The 19,435-nt window shown below is 47.5% G+C and overlaps 1 protein-coding gene across 4 annotated transcripts; it reads right to left on the bottom strand.

Moving 5' to 3' along the window:
• Nucleotides 1-893: 893 nt before the first annotated feature.
• Chst4 (carbohydrate sulfotransferase 4) lies at nucleotides 894-12,250 on the bottom strand. 4 transcript variants are annotated; one of them, XM_050143523.1, is made up of 2 exons: nucleotides 12,226-12,250; nucleotides 894-2,881 (listed from the first exon to the last, which is right to left on the bottom strand). In XM_050143523.1, the coding sequence occupies exon 2, from the start codon at nucleotides 2,861-2,863 to the stop codon at nucleotides 1,706-1,708; it is 1,158 nt and encodes a 385-aa protein (XP_049999480.1). In that variant the 5' UTR covers nucleotides 2,864-2,881; nucleotides 12,226-12,250; the 3' UTR covers nucleotides 894-1,705. The 4 variants fall into 4 exon arrangements, with proteins under 4 accessions (XP_049999480.1, XP_049999477.1, XP_049999478.1 ...); XM_050143520.1 differs by lacking the exon at nucleotides 12,226-12,250 and adding an exon at nucleotides 11,137-11,380; XM_050143521.1 differs by lacking the exon at nucleotides 12,226-12,250 and adding an exon at nucleotides 10,980-11,112.
• Nucleotides 12,251-19,435: the final 7,185 nt, after the last annotated feature.

The raw sequence follows: 19,435 nt of genomic DNA, 5'->3' as shown, positions 1-19,435 counted from the left end.
CTCCAAGAGCAGTATATACTCTGAGCCATCTCTCCAGCACTTTCTATAGATATCACCCCTTGTTCTTTTTACCCCAGTGGTAAAGACATATGTTCAGCATGTCTTGGGGCCAGGAGGTGAATTTTGTTGCTGCCTAACATAGGGGGTACCTTGTGCCAGGAGACGTCAGTAGGGCCTGGAGAGCCAGCAAGGTGGTGCAATGAGCATCCAGAATCCCACACTGAGAGGCTCTGATCCACCAGACGTGAGGAAGCACCTGGTGGTGTGCATTTGTACACAGTGGTCCTAGATCACTGCGGGATCTGGGGACATCTGCAAAGACTGGGAGAAACAACTTTCCTTATTAGGGGAGCTGACTGTTAGCAACAGGAGGAGAGAAATACTAGAATTGAGGTCTTCTGGCTGAGGAATTAGAGTCAAAGAATTGTGTGCAGAGATCCCAGGGTGATACACACATTGTTAAACGTATTTCACAGGGAAGGGCTGAGTTGCTGGTTGTCAGCTATTGTATTTGAGTATATAATGTCCCACATGGGTTCGTGTAGTTCATCACTTGGTCTCTAGGAGGTGCTGTTTGAAGAAATTACAGAATTTCCAGGTGGAGCCTTGCTGGAGGAAGTGTGTCACTGGGGGTGGGTTTTCAGGTTTTACAGCCTGGCCCAACTTCCTGTTCTTTCTCTCTGCTTCCTGTGTGTGGGTGAAATATGATCTGCCAGCCTCATACCCCTGCTACCATACCTTACCCACGGTGATGTACTGTACCCCACTGGGACTATCAACCAAACAAACCCCTTCTCCCCAAAGTTGCTTTCTGCAGTGGTGTTCTCTTGCAGCAACAGACAAGCAGCTAAGGCAGCTACCTTCCACCAGTTCTTAAGACAACAGAGGCTCAATTCATCCAAAAGTGATAGTGATTTTTTATGTGTTAGACAATAGCAAAAGACAATAAAAAAAAAACCCTCTACAAAGATGTTTATGCCCATTGTTAGAGCCCCATGAGAATGAATGTCTACTGGTAGTCAGAAAACATACAAGAGGAATTCAAAACAGAAGCTTGGGCTATAATTTTCATATTACTGGAGGACAGTTTCACAGATAAACACTGGTAAACACTGGAGAGAGATGCCATCCGGACCAATCGCACCGTGAACTTGAGCGCTGGTCCTATTGGGCAAGGTGTTTGCTGCCTGTTTGTGGTTACTGGTAGTGCTATCAGCAGACTCACAGGTAAGCAACCACCCCTGTGCCTGCTGCCTCGAATCTGAGGGTCTCTGTGGAAGTTGCTGGGAGTTCTTTGGTGAAAGCCCCATTTCCCTGGTCTTTGTTCTTCCCCTTCTTGTTGGGGAGCTGTGGACAGGAGGTTTATGGACTTGCTCCAAGGACGCTGCCTGGTGTGTCTAGTGGCCTCCAGGCCATAGTCTCTGAGGTATGCACGGGTGGGAAGGTCAAGTAGAGAAGAGAGGTGGAAGTCTTGCTTGGTGGGCTGAAGGGGCTGCTCAAGGTCCCTGAGTATTTCCAAGATTCTTGACTTTATGCTCAGATGTAGTGTGTATCTCAGTATAGACACAAAGACTTCTGCTTGGGCCTGTGGAGGCCCAATTGACGCTCAGCTTGCTCATCTCGTGACACTGTTAAGGCTTGGGATCATTTCGTGGTGGCTGAGGCTGGAACCAACTGGTACAGACTGGTCTCCTAAGCCTTCTCGCTAGAGTTGCCCCAAGGTGTGTGGAGAAGACAAAAGATCCAGTAACAGGTTGCCTTGCTCTTGTTTGGATTTGGCTGGGAGGTAGCCCAGCAAATCCATAGCCTCACTACAGACATCTTGAAGCCGGGAAACCTTTTCATAAGGCAAGGACCAACGCCATGCCTGGGAGATGTTCAGGGCATTCCTGGCATTAGTGGCAAAGGAAGGCTGATTCATACTTTTGCCACGGGTGACGTTGTGAACCCAGGTTTGGAGATGGGGCAAGAATTTCAACCCCACAAATTTGTATAGCCTGGAGGTCTGGGCCAGGGGTTCCCGAACCAGGTCCTCGTACCTCAGGAGCAGGAAGCGCTGCTGTAGAGCCTCAGGCAGGGCTTGGATGGCCTTGATTATGTCCACGTGGCTTTTGCAGATGATCTGCATGGTATAATAGGGGTAATCTTCCTCCTTGATCGTTTTCAAATGTTCCCCCAGCACAATGCGACTATCAATCATGAGGTCCCCTCTGGTGTGTTCCCGAGATCGGAACACAGCCCGGGGGTCTCGGATCAGGTGTACGATGTGCAGGTTGAGGGAAGGGTCTGTGAGAAGTGGGTAAAGGGCCTGCAGGTTGAAGAAGCGCACCTCCTTGAGTACCACGTGACTGTGAGAGCTGCAGGCCTTCTCCACCATATCAAAGGGCTTCTGGGAACAGAGGCGCTTACAAGGCCCAGGCGAGCTGATCTGGTCACTAGAGAAGAAGTCACAGACAGGTGACGAGCACAGGGCCCGGCTTTGCTCCCATTGGAAGAGGCTGGACTGTTTTCGGGGACCTGGCTTCATGTAGGCATCAAAGACGCTCATGTCACACAGGAAGACCGAACGCAGAAGGTCCCGCGAAGCCATGTGCAGCTTCCAGGCCGTGCTGCTGGTGAAACTCATCCACACGTGCCAGGCGGGCTCCATCAGGTAGAAGACATCCGGGTGTTGCCCAAAAACCTGCCCCACAAAAGAAGATCCTGACCGCCAGGAAGACAGGACCAGCACATGCACGGGCCTCCTGGACTCTTCTTCGTTCTGGACAAAGCCCGTATGTCTGAACGTATGGAAGAAGAGCGCGGCAATTATCATCTGGGAACCCAGGAACAGCAGCAGCTTCCCTTTCTTAGGCAGTATCATCCTTTGGAAGTAGAAGACCTTTAAAGGGTAAGCAGAGGGAGGGGGCTGAGTCAGGCTATGGTGGCATCTACCTTCTGGCTTCTCTTGGACCCCCTCCAAGGAGCAAGGTAAAAATTCAGAAACTTCCTGCAAGCCCTCGTCCAAATCCCCCTGCAGAGTAATTCTGGCTTCTTGGTTCTTATTGGATCGTTGTGTTCTGTATTTTACTGTCTTTAAAACTTCCCCCTCTGGTCTTTCTTGTCCACTGAACTACCAAGAACATCCCTCCCTACTCAGCTACATTCACTCGATATAAGGGACACTGCCACACCCTGCGCCTTCTACACCCCTGACAGAGTGGCCTGCAGGCAAAGCCTCTGTCTGATGAAGCCTGGGACTTTCCCACTGCACTCTCCTGAAGGCTAAGGATGAAGGCTGTCAAACTGCCTGGCTTTAGAGCTTTCTCCTTTGTGGCAGAGCCATACATCAATGGGGCATGGGGTTCCTTCTTACTTAGCCTCATCCCATGGGACTAAGAACGTGGGGGAGGGGATCCACAGCTAACTTTGTGCCTCTGCAGATGACAAATGAGCTGAAACCATTTCAGCAGAACCATTGATTCTACAGAAGTGTGGTAAGCCAGGTTAGGAGCTGGTCTGAGACACCCGGGGCTGTTTGGTCACAGGGCTTCAGCTTGGGAAATGCCTGGCTGCTTTGCAAACCTACTCAGGACTGTACTGCAGAACACCAGACATGATCACCTCCTCATCAGGAACTCAGATGTTCATTATACAAAGCTATAACAGAAGAAGGTGTTAGGAGGGTGTTCCGGTCGCTAGATTTTCAATATTTAAAGAACACGTTTGCATTTGTAATTCACATAAAAATCCATGAAGACTGGTGGAAGCCCGGACTTCACTCTTTGCACAGTGACGGCTTATTTTATATGAAAAGACCTTCGTGTGGGGGCTTGGTAGGTCAGCCATGCTGCAGTGGATGGCCTTTATTCCTGATTCCACAAACCGGACTTGGTGGGGTACTTAAAAAAGGGGGGGCATGAAATTTGGGGTGTGTGGGAGGGGTGAGGAGGTGAGAGTGAATCTGAGAAAAGTTGGGGGAGGATTGTATGCACGTATGAAATACTCAAAGAACTAACAAAATATAGTAAAAACCATATAATAATGGAAAGTATGTATTTCAATGCAGAGAGAGGGGCAGAGAAAGAGAGCGTGCACCAAAGTCAGCAAGAGGGCTTAGCAGGTAACAGTACCTGCTAATAAACCTGAGTCTGATACCCAGGATGAAAATATTGGAAGGAGGGAACTGGCCCCTGCGAGTTGTCTTCTACCCTCCACAGGTGCACGTGTGCAAATACACCCACATGCATACACACACACACACACACACACACACACACACTTTCTAAAAAGAATAAAGATAGTCTGGTATCAAGTGCCATGCTGGTGTCTCCCTCCTAAACAGTTTTAAAAATCAGTTGTTTTACCTTATGTGTGTGAGTGTTGGTTTATCATTCACATGCATACAGTATCCTTGGAGACCAGAAGAGGGTGCTGGATGCTTGGGCACTAGAGTTATAGATGCTTGCTAGGCAGCATGTGGATGCCGGGAACTGACCCCTGCTCCTCAGTAAGAGCAGCCAGTGCTCTTAACCAGTGAGTCATCTCTCTAGTCCCTCTTAGAGGTTTTATTGCTCTTTTCTGCATCATTCTGGTTCGAATGATTTCTTGATATAAATAACCAGGAGACACAGAGCATAAATATGAACAGCAACAAGGTGCTAATGCATATATATCATCACGTGTCCTAGAGATTCTCCTCCCTTGTGCCTTAGTAAAGAAGGGAAGGGCTTGCTATTCTCCTGATGACAGGTATCATCATCAATTGCAATCTCTTCCTTTAGGTGGTACATGCCTATAACCCTGTGTACACGGGAGGCAGAAGTAGGAGGATTGCAAGTTCAAGGCCTGCCAGAGTCATTCAGTAAGGCCCTCTCTCAAAAATAAAAGAAATATACTAAAGAGGGCCTACAAGTGTAGGGAGTGGAGGAGGTCCCGAGTGAATGTGTGAGGAGTGGGTGGAGTCCTGAGAGTACACATCATCGATATGAGCATGGCCATAACAAGGACCCCTGTAGAAACGGCGACCTTCCTCTGGTCCTAGTACAAAGGTTGACAGTGTGTACAGAAAGCATCAACCCTCGTCTGGGATGTTTACTGCCGGAGACTGCTCTCCTACAGAGCCCCCCCATCTGAAGCTAGCTAGCCCCTTCCCTTTGTCTAGTACACAATAAACCCACTGAGTTGTGGGGTTGTGTCGCAGGTGCCCCCCATCAGGGTGAGCACAGTCTACCATGTCATTACTTCATTCCCATGTCGCCCCAATCATGTTCCCAGGACCCCGCTATGCGGGACACAATGGTAGAGCTCCTGCCTCCATAGGCGAGGCCCTGAGTGCTAATGAAAACTTAAGCACTGTTAGAACGACTTCCATTTCAGTCTCTAAGATAGGTTTTACATCTCTGCTGGGTAGGTTTTCCTTTTCAGCTTCCCAGGACCTAAGTGACCGGAGAAGATTAACTGAGGAACTGTCTAGATCAGCTTGGCCTGTGGGCATGTCTGTGGGGAACTGTCTGATTGTTAAGGCGGAGGATCCACCCTGAATGTGAGCACCGGTCCCCGGGTAGCGCCCACCTCTGGGATTTCCCTGCGATAAGGGGCTGTAGCCGGACACCTGTAAGTCAGGCAACCTTTCCAGGTCTAAGTTGTTCCGCCCAGGATACTTTGTCACAACAACAGAAACAAAACTAGAACAGGAATGGATAATTTGTCTGTGCTCTTAGCTCTGGGAGGTTAGTTTGTCTGACTCTTACTAGATTCCCTTTTCAAAAGTTTGTGTTTTTGTTGTAATTTTGAGGTAGGCTGGCCTGCATCTTACAATGTAGCCCACGATAGCCCTAAACTCCTGTTGATTCTTTTGCCTCAGCCTCCTAAGTGCTGGAATCATAGGATCGAGCCACTAAGCCCAGCTTTTTAAATGTTTATATTTATTAGTGTATTTTAAATGCACAAAGTAGTGAGTCTTACATTGCCATTTTATACTCATATATGATATGTGTGGATACTCACATATCCTAGTACTCTCTCCTGTCCTCTGTCACCACTGACCCTCTCATTCTAGTCATCATTCACAACTTAAAAAATATTTTTTGAGGACCCATTGAGTTTAATTAGATTTGCGCGGATAGGAATAGGGGGTGAATATCATTAAATTATATGCATATATGAAATTGCCACAGGACAAAAATAATAAACAAATGTCCTGCCTTGCCTGCTCAAATGGGGTCTTTATGGTTCCAGTTGTTTTGAAAAGACTGGTTCTCATGAACATGAAGCCCGTAGAGTAAGAACTGAAACGTGGCTTTCTTAAGACTCCACGCAGGAGGGAAGAGGCTAGAAGAGCGCTTGTTGGCTATATCCTGGCCTACCAGGACCCAGGTCTCTGTCTTGCTGAAGACAAGTGGGGGGGGGGGGGATCTTGCTACAAGCAGTTGGGTTTGTAGGGGAAGTTAGGACATTCTCAGAGCTCTCTGTAGGCAGGGGTAAGTTAAGTGACACAGTTTCAAAGAGGTCACAGCCTTCCCCTAGAGGAACTGTCCTAGTGACTTGGTTGCCTTGTGCCAGTTTCTAAGAGCCAGTATTTATCTTGTCGTTAGTCCACAGTGAAAACTCACTTCCAAACCTGCCTAGTTATCTCTGCTACATAACAGTGGGTTCATGTTACTCTGTCAGTTCAGCTGTAGTTCAAACACACGAGGAGATTTAGATGTTTATAAACCCTTAGCGATTTCCCTCTTAGGAAGAGACACAGCAAGGCATCCGCCCGACCCACAGCTCTTTGCTTTTTTTTTTTTTTTTTTTTTTTTTTTTTTGTTTTTGATCAGTGTATTATAGAACACAAAGGACACAGGGACACAGAACACAAAGCACTTCCTTGTTTCTCTCTACCATCTATTGTACGGACACAACAATCTATCTAGCCAAGGACTCCTGGGTTTCCAAGCTCCCCTTATTTCAAAGGCTTCAGTCACGGGCTTCTTGTCTACACACTTGTAAGATTAAATCCCCAGAAGTGAAATGTGGAGTCAAAAAGCACATGCGTACACGAGTGTGTGTGTGCGTGCACGTGTGTGTGATTTAGACAGCCATTGCCAGGCAGCCTTCATGCTGCCTGTGAACCTGGAGGGAAGTATTGAGAGTGGATTTGGGAGGAGGAGGAGGCAGCCACAGAGGTGATTCTTGGAGCTTGCAATTTGCTTCCTCAAGAGGTAGGACATGCTTTGCCAGCTCTCGGGCTTCCCTTGGAAGTCCCCTTAGACATTCTGGAAGTGTGTCATAACCCTCACCAGAGTCTGTGTGGCAGTGGCACCCCCCCCCATCTCTCCCATTGCCAGCCATGTTTTCCCTCTAGATATACCTAAAGCATCAATTGAGGGTCAGCCTTTTTCTCTATTTTTTGTGTGTATGCGTATGTGTGCCTGTTTGAGTGAGGACCACTGTGAAACTTTTGGTGTCATTTCATTCTTCATATAGCATACCCCTTCCTTCCTTCCTTTTCCCTCCCTCCTTCCCTCCCTCTCTCTATTCCTTCCTTCATTTCTTTCTCCCCCCTCTTTCTTTTTGAGCCAGGGCTTCTCAATGGCTCAGAGCTTGCCAAACAGGCTAGGCTGGCTGATCAATGAGCTTGCTGCCCGAGCATGGGGACCTGAGTTCTTATCCTTAGCAGCCAAAGAAAAGCCGGGTGTGGTCATGTGGGTGCATGCATCCTGTGTTGTGTCCATCTGGGTGCATGTATCCATGTTGTGGGAGAACAGAGACAAGAGGCTGGCTGGGACTTGCTGGCCCCAAAGTCTAGTGAGAGGTCCTACCTCAAGTGCAGACACTTGACATCCTTGCTTGGCTTCTGCACGCATGAGCATGTCTTGCTCACTTGCTCACATGTGTACATACAACCCCCCCATGCCCACAATGCTACCACAGGGGACAGTGTCAGTGAATGCAACTTCCTGTCTTGCCCTCTGGGCTTCATGGTTCAGGGGATGACCAGTTTGTAAAACAGAAGTCCAAGGGGGAACAACTGGAAACTATGTCATTGCTGATTGTGGTTTAAGTGTAACTTTCCCCTCTCCACTACCACAAGACAGAGAGCTTTTCCTAGGTATAGTCTGAGTATGGGAAACGGTACAAAGCTAGGAAGCAATGGCTTGTCGAGGAGAGGAGAACTCAGCCTGCGGACACCCAGAGCCTGGGCTGCAGTTTTACAAGCAGGTCCTGTGACTGCCTCGCCCAAAACTAACACCCCCTGGAACTAGGAAAACAGGGATTTCCTTCCATCCCAGCCCTGGGTCAATGCCGCCCTGCAGGACTTGGTGGCTCTGGGCCTTCCTTGTGTGCCAGCTGCTGCTGGCCCCAAGCCAGGCCCTTTCTGTGTTTTCTTCCCCGCCCTCATCCTTTTTTTTTTTTTTTTTTTTTTTTTGGGCAGAGCAGCAGGATGGTGTTGGGGAAGGTCCTGCTCCTTGTTCCTGCCATTCTATCATGGAGATGCTTCTCCATCCCTCTGCCTCTGCTCTGTGTAAGCCCTGGCCAGGAAGAGCGAGCTCTTGTGAGGCTTGTCTAGTCCCTGGTCACCAGGATCTAAACAGCACCTGTTGTGACTGCCTGCCCCACTAGAGCGCACTCTAGGTCACGTCTCGGGCAGAGTTAGCTCATCTTAACAACCAATAGTAGAGGCAGGGGACAGTCTGTGTGTGGCAGAAGTGAGGGCCGGCTGCTGGGTACCTGGTGCTTTAGGGAGCTCCGTGGAGAGCAGACACTCCCCCTCCGGTTCCAGCCCAAGTCACGCTCTCTTGTTGTTGGGATTCTCTGCTGGAGGTATTGGCATTTCCCCCACTGCCTCAGCCCTCCCCACCCTCAGCTACCACACCTCCTTCTAAAGCACACATCTAACATGTACACGCTAAAACCCAAATCCCCAGGCCTCGTGCCCAGAGCCCGCCTCTGCTTGTCCTTTACTTTCCTGTTCCTTCCTCCGTTCTTCCACCTCTACCCTCGAAGTCAGCTTTCCCATCCGCCCAAGCTGTCTTCTTGCTGAGGAGCCCGGAGACATTTAGAGAAATGTCACTCTTCCTCCAAGAGACTACCCACAGGCCCCTTTCTCCCGTAAACAATGCTGTCCCAGGCCTCCCAAATGTCCATTAGCTTCCCAGCCTCTGCACAGGGAACAGCTGCAGGCTTCCCATTGAGGTGCAGCTAAGCCACGTCTTAGCTTGCTCATGGTGTGGTACAACCGATTCAGACTCCTTACATCCCCCGGATCAATGAGGATAGTTGGGGAACAAGGAAGAGTCACATTGCTAAAAAGCAGAAAGCCCTTTGTGCTTGGTTTGAGACAGGGTTTCATGTGCCTCAGGCTGCCCTCCGAACTGGTCATATAGCCGAGGATGGTCTTGAACTTCCAACCCTCCCACCCACACCTCTTGCGTGCTCAGATTGCAAGTGTGCACTAAATGACTCAGTGATGGGCGCCTCACATCATTTGAGAATGAAAAGGAAAGTCATCAGAACGTTCGTGTCTTAAGAACCATCATTAGAGGTGGGGGTGGAGGGAAGGCACCAGAGTTAGGGGCTTCCTCCAGCGTCCTCACTACAGGAGCCTGGACTACAGATCCTCCCCAGTCAATCAGGAGCAAGCTTTTCGAAGCAAAATGGGAAGTCCTGACCAAAATCAACTAAACAAGCCGCCTAGGTGTCAATCTAAGAGGCCAGCATTCTGAAGACTTGAGCAACTCCACTTTAGATTCTCTCTTGGAATGATGTCCCTAAAAGCAGAAGTTAGAAACGGCAGGCAAGGGCTTTGCACAAACAGAAAGAACGGAGGCGGGCTGGGGACACCAGCCTCGTCATAAGCAGCCGAGAGACCTGGGAAACTCTTAGGGTTAAGCTCCCAGATAAAAGTGACCACAAACCAAACTTGTTTAAGACAGCGTCTCACGCCGCATCCAAAGCTGGCCCCACACTCACCTCAATCCTCCCGCTTCTGCCTCCTAAGTGCCGGGATGACACGCTGAGCTACCACACTCCAAAGAACAAACTCGAGCAGTCTCCGTGCTAGAAGGGTGGGGCCCAGGGCCTCACCAATGCTGTCTTGAGTGTCCACAGACAGGGCTGGGCACAAGGAGCGGGAAATACCTGTCCATGAGGTCTGAGTGAACCAGTATCTGTGGGGAGCTCTTGCCGCCTCAAGGAATGTGGGACCAGGTATTTTTATTTTATATTTGTAGGATTATTCAGCCCCAGTGAAACAGACTTATCCAAGGCCATCCGAGACAGAGGTCTCCCCCACCTCAGCTGCTAGGCTGGCCCTACAAATGCCATTAAATTTCACACCTACAGTTCACTTCTGGACTTCCAGAAGCCCTCAAGGGTGCAATTATAAAATACAATCCCACTAGACACAAAACAGGGCTGGCTGGCCACATCCCTATTTTTTTTTTTTTAATTCACATTGTATGTATGTAGTGTGTGGCGGTCAGAGGACAGGCGAGGAAACTGACCCACCTTCTGTCAGGTGGGTCTCCGGAATGGAACTAAGAACATCCCCGGAGCGATCTCACCGGCCCCACTCCCCTAGTTTTCAAAACTAACAACTGACGCCTGCTTGATTGACTGTCTGGGTACAATAGCTCTGTTCATTTGATCTAACTAATGGCCTCAATCCACTCTGCAAGCCAGACCAAACCTGCAGCTCCCATCTCCCATCTCCCATGCATCAGCGAGCAGGAGGGAAACAGGCCTGGAGGTCAGAATCACTTGGGCAACATCACAACAGTTCTTCCCACTTTTCAGAGCTGACTGGGTAGGGCTTCTGGTAAGCAGCGTGTTTCTTTTTCTAGAAGATTCCCTTGGTGATTCAGAGTCTAATTCACCCCCCATCCCCCCCGACCCTCTTCCTGTAGGGTTCAGAATCCTCAGCTTAGATGTCAGATGCTATCTGATACCTGGATCCTGCAGCCTTGGGATAATGCTTGCCTTACATGGTAGCTGAGGAACTCTCTTCTTACCTTGTTAATGGCTCAGGCTTCCTCAGTGGACTGAGTGGCTTTACTGCCTGCTGGGCAGAGCACCGTTCCTTCTCTGACTCAGAAACTCCCCCACGGCTTCCTCCTCCTCCTCCTGGCATTTTGCTTCCCCACCCCTAGTGCTGAATCGACAACCCACCTTCCAGAAAGGCTCCTCTCAAAAGGCTGGGGCTTGAGCAGCTTGATTATCTTGAGGGTGGAGAGATGAGGGGTGGAGGGCGGAGGAGGGGTGGAGGTCAGTGAGGAGCGGCACTCCAGGTGGACTAAGCTGAGGGGGGTGAGAGATGACCCCGGAATGTCCTCTCTCCTAAGGCAGCCAGAAAGGCCAGGTCCCTTTATAAGATATCACAGGAGGAGAAGAGGTCCGGGGAGCGCCAGAAGATGGGGGTGGTAGGGTGCTGCCAGACAGGCTGTAGAAAGCCAATAAGAGTTTGTAAGCTGCACTCCCCGCCTCCTGTCCCTCCTGCCCCCCCTTCTCCCGTCTTTTACTCTTATCTCTAAGGAGGCTGTATAAAGATTATTTTCTCTGCATCACACCTGTTTCTCCATTCCACCCTAGGGAGGTAACATTTCTCAGCTCCTATGTCATATCCAACATCTTCACCTCCACAGCAGAGGCAACAGATATGTTCTAGGCTGGGGACTACAGATTTACCAGTGTTTAGTCTGATTAAAGGGTGAAGAATTCTCTTTTACTACAAAAAAAAATAAAAATAAAAAAAATAAAAAAAAGCTATTGAAAGATATAGCTTCAGATTGGCGGCTTGTCCGTGGCAAGTCACATACTCACTCTGGGCTGCTTTATCTGGTTGTCAACAGTCTAAAACAGTAGATACAGATGGGAGAACAGAAACTTCCAGAGTAGAGAAGCTGAGTGCTGCCTGGACTATTAGTACAAATAAGGAGGATAATGCCTGCCTTCCACACCGTGAATGTTAGGATTAGGGTACACACGCCCCCTTGGCCAATGCTATGATACTAACAAGGGTTTAAAAGTGTTAGTTACGGAGACTGCAGAGATGGCTTAGCCGTTAGGAGCACACACTGCCTTGCAGGGGATCCTAGTTCAGTTCTAGCACCCGCATCCCGGTGTAATTCCAGCTCCCCTGGGATCTAAAGCCATTGGCCTCTGTAGGCACTTGGCACCCGCGAGCACGTATCCACACAACTCACATACCCATAAACAAATCTTGGAAAGGTGTTAGTTATTATTTAATAATGACTGTACCTCTTCTTAATAGCTGCTATTTTCCAGGCTTCACAAAAGAACAACCAGGCTGCAAAGGAGTGAGTCACACCCAGGACTGGCAGATTCCCATCAGCTGTGACTCTGAAGGCCTTATCGTTCTACAAATGACAAGAACCTGCGGGGGGGGGGGGGTGAGGCTCCCGAGTATTGACTTCAGCCGTATCCCTTCCTCCCTTCCTGTTTCCTCCTGGCACGGAGCAGACAGAGGTCTCTTCTTCCGAGAGGCTGTTGAGCTAGAGATGGGCAGCCACGTGCTGCTCTTGTTCTCCGTTTAGGAGTGGTCCTCACTGAGTGTCAAAGAACTGAAGAATGCAGGATGTGCAGGGAAGGGGATACAACCCCCAGTCATCCTGCTGCCCAGGGAGCTTCTGCTTACCATTTCCCCATGCATGTAGAAATCTGTGTAATTAGCCAGCCATGGTGCCTCATGCCAGACACACCAGCACAGAGATGATTTGTATGTTCTCTCTCTCTCTCTCTCTCTCTCTCTCTCTCTCTCTCTCTCTCTCTCTCTCTCTCTCTCTCTCTCCCCGTGTGTGTGTAGGCCAAAGGTAGATGATGTCGGGTGCCTTCTTTTATTGCCCTCCACTTATTTACCATTTGAAACAAGATCTGATACTGACTTCAGAACTCAGGACTTTGACTGGACTAGCTGACCACCAAGTTCCCAGAACGCCTGGCTCTGTTACGGCAGTGCTGGGATTACAGGCATTTGCTGCCCTGCTCAGCCTTTTTATGTGGATGCTGGGAATCAATCTGCTCCTCACACTTGCAAAACAAGTGCTCTCTAAGTCATCTTTGCCCTTGTTTTTGCTTTAAGGTAATTTAAGTTATAAAATACAATTTGGACTCAAAGGTAACTAATAAAGGCATTATCTCCTAAGAATAAGAATGCTTTAGTTCTCTGGAAACATTATGGCTGTTCCTAACAACAGAAAGAACAAACAAATCTGATTGGTTGGACTGAAAAGCTTGCATTGTATATCGATTGACAATGATGGAATATTGAAGCAAGCTTCTTATCTCTAAATCCTGATTGGTAGAAATCATAGCTGTAACTTGACAATAAACGTTTGTGACTTTTTGACCTTATAAACAGCACTTCTGCCCCTGTTCAGAGCTGTTGGGAGAAACAAGGCTTCAAGGCCTTGTCCTGCAGCTCTGATCCAACAGAGACCCGCTCATGTGGTGAGTTATTAAAGTCTTTGAAACCCTTAAAAAAAAGAATAAGAATGCCTTAATGAATAAAGGTATTATCTCTTAAGAACAAGAACACACCCTAAACCAGATGCTTACTAAGGGGTCTCTTCCATGTCCTTCCCTTGGATGTCCCTGACTCAGCACTTTGGGGAGCAAAGTTATGGGCAGCTCCTTGATTCGCTTATAGTTTCAAATCGTACAAGCCTGGTTGGATATTCCTCATTCTGACCTGTTGACCTGTCTGTCCGGGAATCCCACGATCCTTACCCTTTGAGATTTCCTCTTTCCATCTTGCAGTGTGTTTGTAAGACTCGCCTTGCTGTTTCCTGCTTTGTTTCTTGCTGTGCAATGCTCTATGCGTGACTGTCCTGATGCTGGTATGAGGACAGTAGAGCCTTTTACAGTTATAACTCATGAGGGTGAGCACACACCCTAGCAGATGGTGTCTCCAGAGTCTACCTCGTATTAAATCATAAACACCTACCCATCATAAACACCTACCCATGTCAGCTAGTCCTAATTGTTTGGTTGGATGTATCACCTCAGCTCCCCAACACCCCTTTATACAAAGAGTCTGGAATGTTTAGTTGGGGGCTTCACCCCAGCCTCCAGCATCCATTTTGGAATGTTGGGCAGAAAACTCCATTTCGAGCCACCGCCCCTGGGAGTTGCCTCAGTCCAAACTCCACCACCAAGAAAGCACGCCAAAGGGTGACCCCTCTCCAGAGAAGGGCAAGACTACTCCCACAGGCTACTTAAACTGCCCCCCAGAGAATGAATGTGTGATCTCCCCTTTTTCCACGGTCATTCTGGTTCTCCTTTTCCCCTCTTTGTGTTTGCCCGGGGGCCACCCTGGAGTGTTGGTGTCCATTAAACCTGGGTTTCTTCTAATTTAGTTTGATTTGGATTATTGCATTGGCAGAGAGTTTTGTCGGTCTGAAAAAACTCAACACTTATTTCTTCAAGATAGGCTCTCATTCTACAGCCTGGGCTGACCTGGAAATCACCAGGTAGCCAAGGATAACCTGGAGCTTGTGATGATGATTCCTCCTGCCTCAGCCTTCCAAGCGCTAGGATTACAGCTCCAGGTGCTGTACCTGGCTCCCGCCAATACTTTTTGGAAGAGATCTTTTTCATTAAAACTACGCAGGTATCCACAGCTAAATTTTTTTGAAGCTGAGACCTCCCTAGAGTTTCCTCGTAGGAACCTATGAGGAGCACCCTGAGTTCTGTTGATTTTTCTCTGACAGTGGTGTTTTTTGTAGGATGAGTCAGGGTTCTGTCGAACATGCAGCCTCCTTTGGAAGCTCAGGGAGCATGTCCTCTTGGGGAGCTCCTTCCTGGAGGATTCATAGGCCAGTCTCTTTGGAGACTATATGGCCTTCTGATCAAGAGAAGAGTGACTTACTAGAAGCATCTCGTCATTCTCCAGGTCTCAGCTGGTTATGGAGGGCAATGTGCTACACAACATTGTCTGTCCTTTACGATCCTCTTATCTTCAGTGATGAAGGTCATCCGGTTTCGGTTGTTGAAAACCCAGACGGATTACCTTACCAATCGTGTCATTTTAGCTTCCGTGTAACTTTCACGAAGAGCTTAGAAAACAAAAGCAAACAATTTTTTAGAAATCCTTTCTCTTAGGACTCGTTTTTCCAAGTGACTGAAGCCTAAAAAAGTTAGTGAAAACACAAGCAATTATATTGATCATATGCATATGTTCTGTCTTTAAAGTAATTGTTTTGTAAATATTACCATGGTTAAGTCATTATCTTAAGAGAACGCCATCAGTTTAACAGACATTTGATATCATATCTTGAACTTTGAACTTCGAACATTTTATAGTCTTCAATCACGAAGCATATGTCATCATTAAGTCTTATACCAGCACAGAGATGATTTGTATGTTCTCTCTGTCTCTGTCTCTGTCTCTGTCTCTGTCTCTGTCTCTGTGTGTGTGCGCGTGTGTGAGGACACACAGTGAGTTCTGTATCTTAGGTTAAAATTTCCTATATTCTGTTCTTTTATGTTCTATTTTTAGGACAAAAGCGTACTTTATCAATGCCATGAGTGATGTATTCCCTTGCAAAAGATCCATCCAGCAGTGGTCCTGTCCCCATAATAAAGGCATGAGATCTTCACCTGAGCAGCCAATGGCTCCCCACTACCCGACTGTGCTGCAAGGAGCTAGAGTAAATGGAGACTGGGGAAGATGGGGGCTCCATCTGAGTGGCTATGAGGTAGCCCTCATTGGTGCTGGATAAGGCTTTCTAGGTGTGGTTGGCTAGGAGAGGAATGCCCACACCTCTGTAAGTAGCTCCCTGCCTAGGCTCTGCAGGGAAACTCAATGAATCATTGGCTCCCCAGAGCCAACTTTGATAGACTTGTCCCTCTGTTTGTCATGACAATCGTGGGAGGAGCATAGATGCTGCTTTACACCTCCCCATAGGAAGAATTTTAGCAACAACCACAGACAATCTGGTTTGAATAAGAATGGTCTCTTTAGCGGTGGTTCTCAACCTTCCTAATGCTGTGACCCTTTAATAAAGTTCCTCGTGTTGTGGTGAATATAAAATTATTTTCATTGCTATGTCATAACTATAATTTTGTTACTGTTATGAATCATAATGGAAATATCTGATATGCAGGATATCTGATATGCGACTCCCAAAGGGGTGGCAATCCACAGGTTGAGAACTGCTACCCAATAACTGCATATATGCGAATGCTTAATCACTGGGAAGCGGAACTGTTTGGGAAGGATTAGGAGGCGTGGCCTTGTTGGAGTAAATGTGGTCTTGTTGGAGGAGGTGGGTCACTTGGAGGAGTTGGCTTGTTGTTTCAAAAGCTCAAGCCAGACCAATCTCTCTCTCTCTCTCTCTCTCTCTCTCTCTCTCTCTCTCTCTCTCCATAGATCATGATGTAGAGCGCTCAGTTCCTGCTCCAGTGCCATTCCTGGCTGCTTCTCACTGTGATTAACCCTCTAAAACTGTAAGCAAGCCCTAGTTAAATGTTTTCAAGAGTGGCCTTGATCATGGTGTCTTCTTACAGCAAGAGAATAGTAACCAAGACATAATCTGTCTTTATTTAACCGTTTCTAGCAAAAAATATAACTTTATACTTATACCCCTTTAAAAATATCTTACCTACTTAACTGTTTTCATTTTACTTTTGTAAATAAGAGTTAATACAAATTACATACAATACACACTATGTTAAATTAAGATTACCTGTATACATGTTGCTAAACCAATAAGCTTCCTTCCTTCCTTCCTTCCTTCCTTCCTTCCTTCCTTCCTTCCTTCCTTCCTTCCTTCTTCTCTTCCCTCCCTCCTTCCTTGCTTCCTTCTTTCTTTTTTTGTTTTTTCTTCCTTCTTTCTTTACTTCCTTCCTTTTTTCCTTTCTTCTTTCCTTCTCTCCCTCCCTCTTTCCTGTCCTTTCTTCCTTCCTCCTTTCATTTTTCCTTACTGTCTTACATAACCTGAAATTTAGAGGAAGCTTTACATTTGATTTACCTTCCAGCAGAGCCTGTAGAGTGATCAATGGCCTTGTGTAGTAAATATTTTTGTAAACACATAAAGGATGAGGAAGAAAAGATAAGCAGAAAGCCAAAATCTACACATTAGGCCTGTAGTTGTAATTGCGACTGGGGAAGGGAGTCAACCAGCTGGAATTCACAACTGAAGCTATGGATGAGCTTCCCATGGTTGCCCTTGGAGCTTCTTTTCCCGCTGCAGGTACATTTATATCTTAGGATAAGCAGTAGCAATCCCCTGTTAGTAATAGTTTATCTTTAAACTGTTTTTAAGGGCACAATGGGCTCGTTTTTTAATTTTATTTAATGAGTGTGGTGGTGTTTCACCTGCATGTATGTCCATGCACCACACCTGTGCCCAATGCTTGCAGAGGTCCTGTGATCCCCTGGAACTGGAGTTACAGATGTTTTTGTTTGTTTGTTTTGAGACAAGGGGCCCCAGTGAGATATTTTCTCATTACCTTTTTCTTTTTCTTTTCTTTTTCTTTTTTTTTTTGTTTTTTTGTTTTTTTTTTTTTTTTGTTTTTCGAGACAGGGTTTCTCTGTAGCTTTGGAGTCTGTCCTGGAACTAGCTCTTGTAGACCAGGTCGGCCTTGAACTCATAGAGATCCACCTGCCTCTGCCTCCTGAGTGCTGGGACTAAACATGTGCGCCACCACCTGGCTTAAAGATGTTTTTGAGCTGCCATGTGGGTGCTGGGAACTGGAAAAGAGCAGCCAGTACTTAATCAGTTAGCCGTATCTCTAGCCTCATGGCCATTTACAGTCTTGATTTGTTTATCAGTGCTCTTCCATCTTTGTCAGAGGTGTGTGTGTGTGTGTGTGTGTGTGTGTGTGAGAGAGAGAGAGAGAGAGAGAGAGAGAGAATAATGTGATCAAGTATACAGGTGAAGGCACTGGCCCCAGATGGGAGCATGTGGAGTCTGTCCCTGACTGGAGGGCAGGCAGTGTGCACTAGCACAGATTCAATAGGCAGGCGACACGCTGGGCTTCAGGCGACACGCTGGGCTTCAGGCGACATGCTGGGCTTCAGGCGACACGCTGGGCTTTGTGGAAATGCCTTCTCGTTTTTCTTGTTTACTTGTCTGCTAGATCTGAGGATGGAACCAGAGTTTGGGAAATTTAAACAGAAAACAAGGAAAAGCCAGGCTTGGTGGCACGTGAGGGAGGTGGAGGCAGTCAGGAGGGTCAAGAGTTCAAGATCAGTTTGAGGTAAGCCTAGTTACAGGAGACCCTGTCTTTTTTTTTTTTTTTTTTTTTTTTTTTTTTTTTTTTTTTTTTTTTTTTTTTGTTTTTTTTTTTTTTTTGTTTTTGTGTTTTTTTTTTTTTTTGGTTTTTCGAGACAGGGTTTCTCTGTGGCTTTGGAGCCCATTTTGGAACTAGCTCTTTAGACCAGGCTGGTCTCGAACTCACAGAGATCCGCCTGCCTCTGCCTCCCGAGTGCTGGGATTAAAGGCGTGTGCCACAAAAGAACAAACAAAACCAAAAAGAAGCTGGTCTGAATGGGCATCTATGAGAACAATTGGAGACTATGTTAAGGTGACTCAAATAAGGTGGACAAGTGACATGAAGTGCCTTTTGGGGATGAGAGGTCCTGAGCTTCAAATGACAATAGTACAGCTGCCCAGGCCCAGACCCAGGGTCATGACTTGGCCCATCCCATCATGATCTGCTGGAGCACGTGAAGGGACCTGACACATAGACCCAAAGCTGCAGGATTTCCACAACACAGGACGCCAGGGGGATGTCCAGGAAGAGTCTTAGAGATGACCCAGCATTGAACGTGTGGTGGAGACCAGGGGCCTCGAGCCGGGCCAATGAGTCCTTGCAATGAACACTTGTAAGTAGAGATGTATGGACCACGGAGCACACAATGTGACTTGTTAGGTCACACTGCAGCTTCCACGACAAGACTTTTTAATTCCTCCCCCATTACTTTTTTTTAATTCTCATTTTATTTTCTTTATTTTTTTCTTTCAAATTTTGTTTAATTCGGGGGATTGCAGGGTGGAGGGCAGATGGGAAGGTATGAGAAACGAATGGGACCAAGATACAGGATGTGAAGAACATGTAGATCCAGAGGGATCACCTACAGGATACCGAGTCCTTGCAGAGTTGCTCCAGGAACAAGACTGGAGTGTGACAGTGGCCTTAGGATCACAAGCAGGGCAAGAAGCCTGCCTAACATCTGATTCAAAGGCAGCTGTCTTTAGAAAGGGGGAGTCAGGAAGGTCTGGAGGCAGCCACGAGGAGCAAGGAGACAATTGTCCCACTGCGGGGTTGGGAGAGACAGAGCTGCCTCTTGAGAAGAGGTAGAAGCAGTGTCCTAGATAAGACCTGGCTTTTCTTTACGGCAGGAAGACGGAGGGATGAGGTGTGTTGTTCTGATAGTGAGTTCCTGGAGGTTTCAAGGGATGGAAAGCATGAGAGATGGAGTCAGAAAATCAGATCCATAGAG

Source organism: Alexandromys fortis, unplaced genomic scaffold, assembly GCF_014885135.2.
Source record: "Alexandromys fortis isolate MF-2015 unplaced genomic scaffold, M_Fortis_MF-2015_v1.1 scaffold_1, whole genome shotgun sequence".
In the NCBI taxonomy this organism is placed as follows: Eukaryota; Metazoa; Chordata; class Mammalia; order Rodentia; family Cricetidae; genus Alexandromys; species Alexandromys fortis.
The sequence above is the reverse complement of the archived record's forward strand: the minus strand, read 5'-3'. Positions and strand labels throughout refer to the sequence as shown.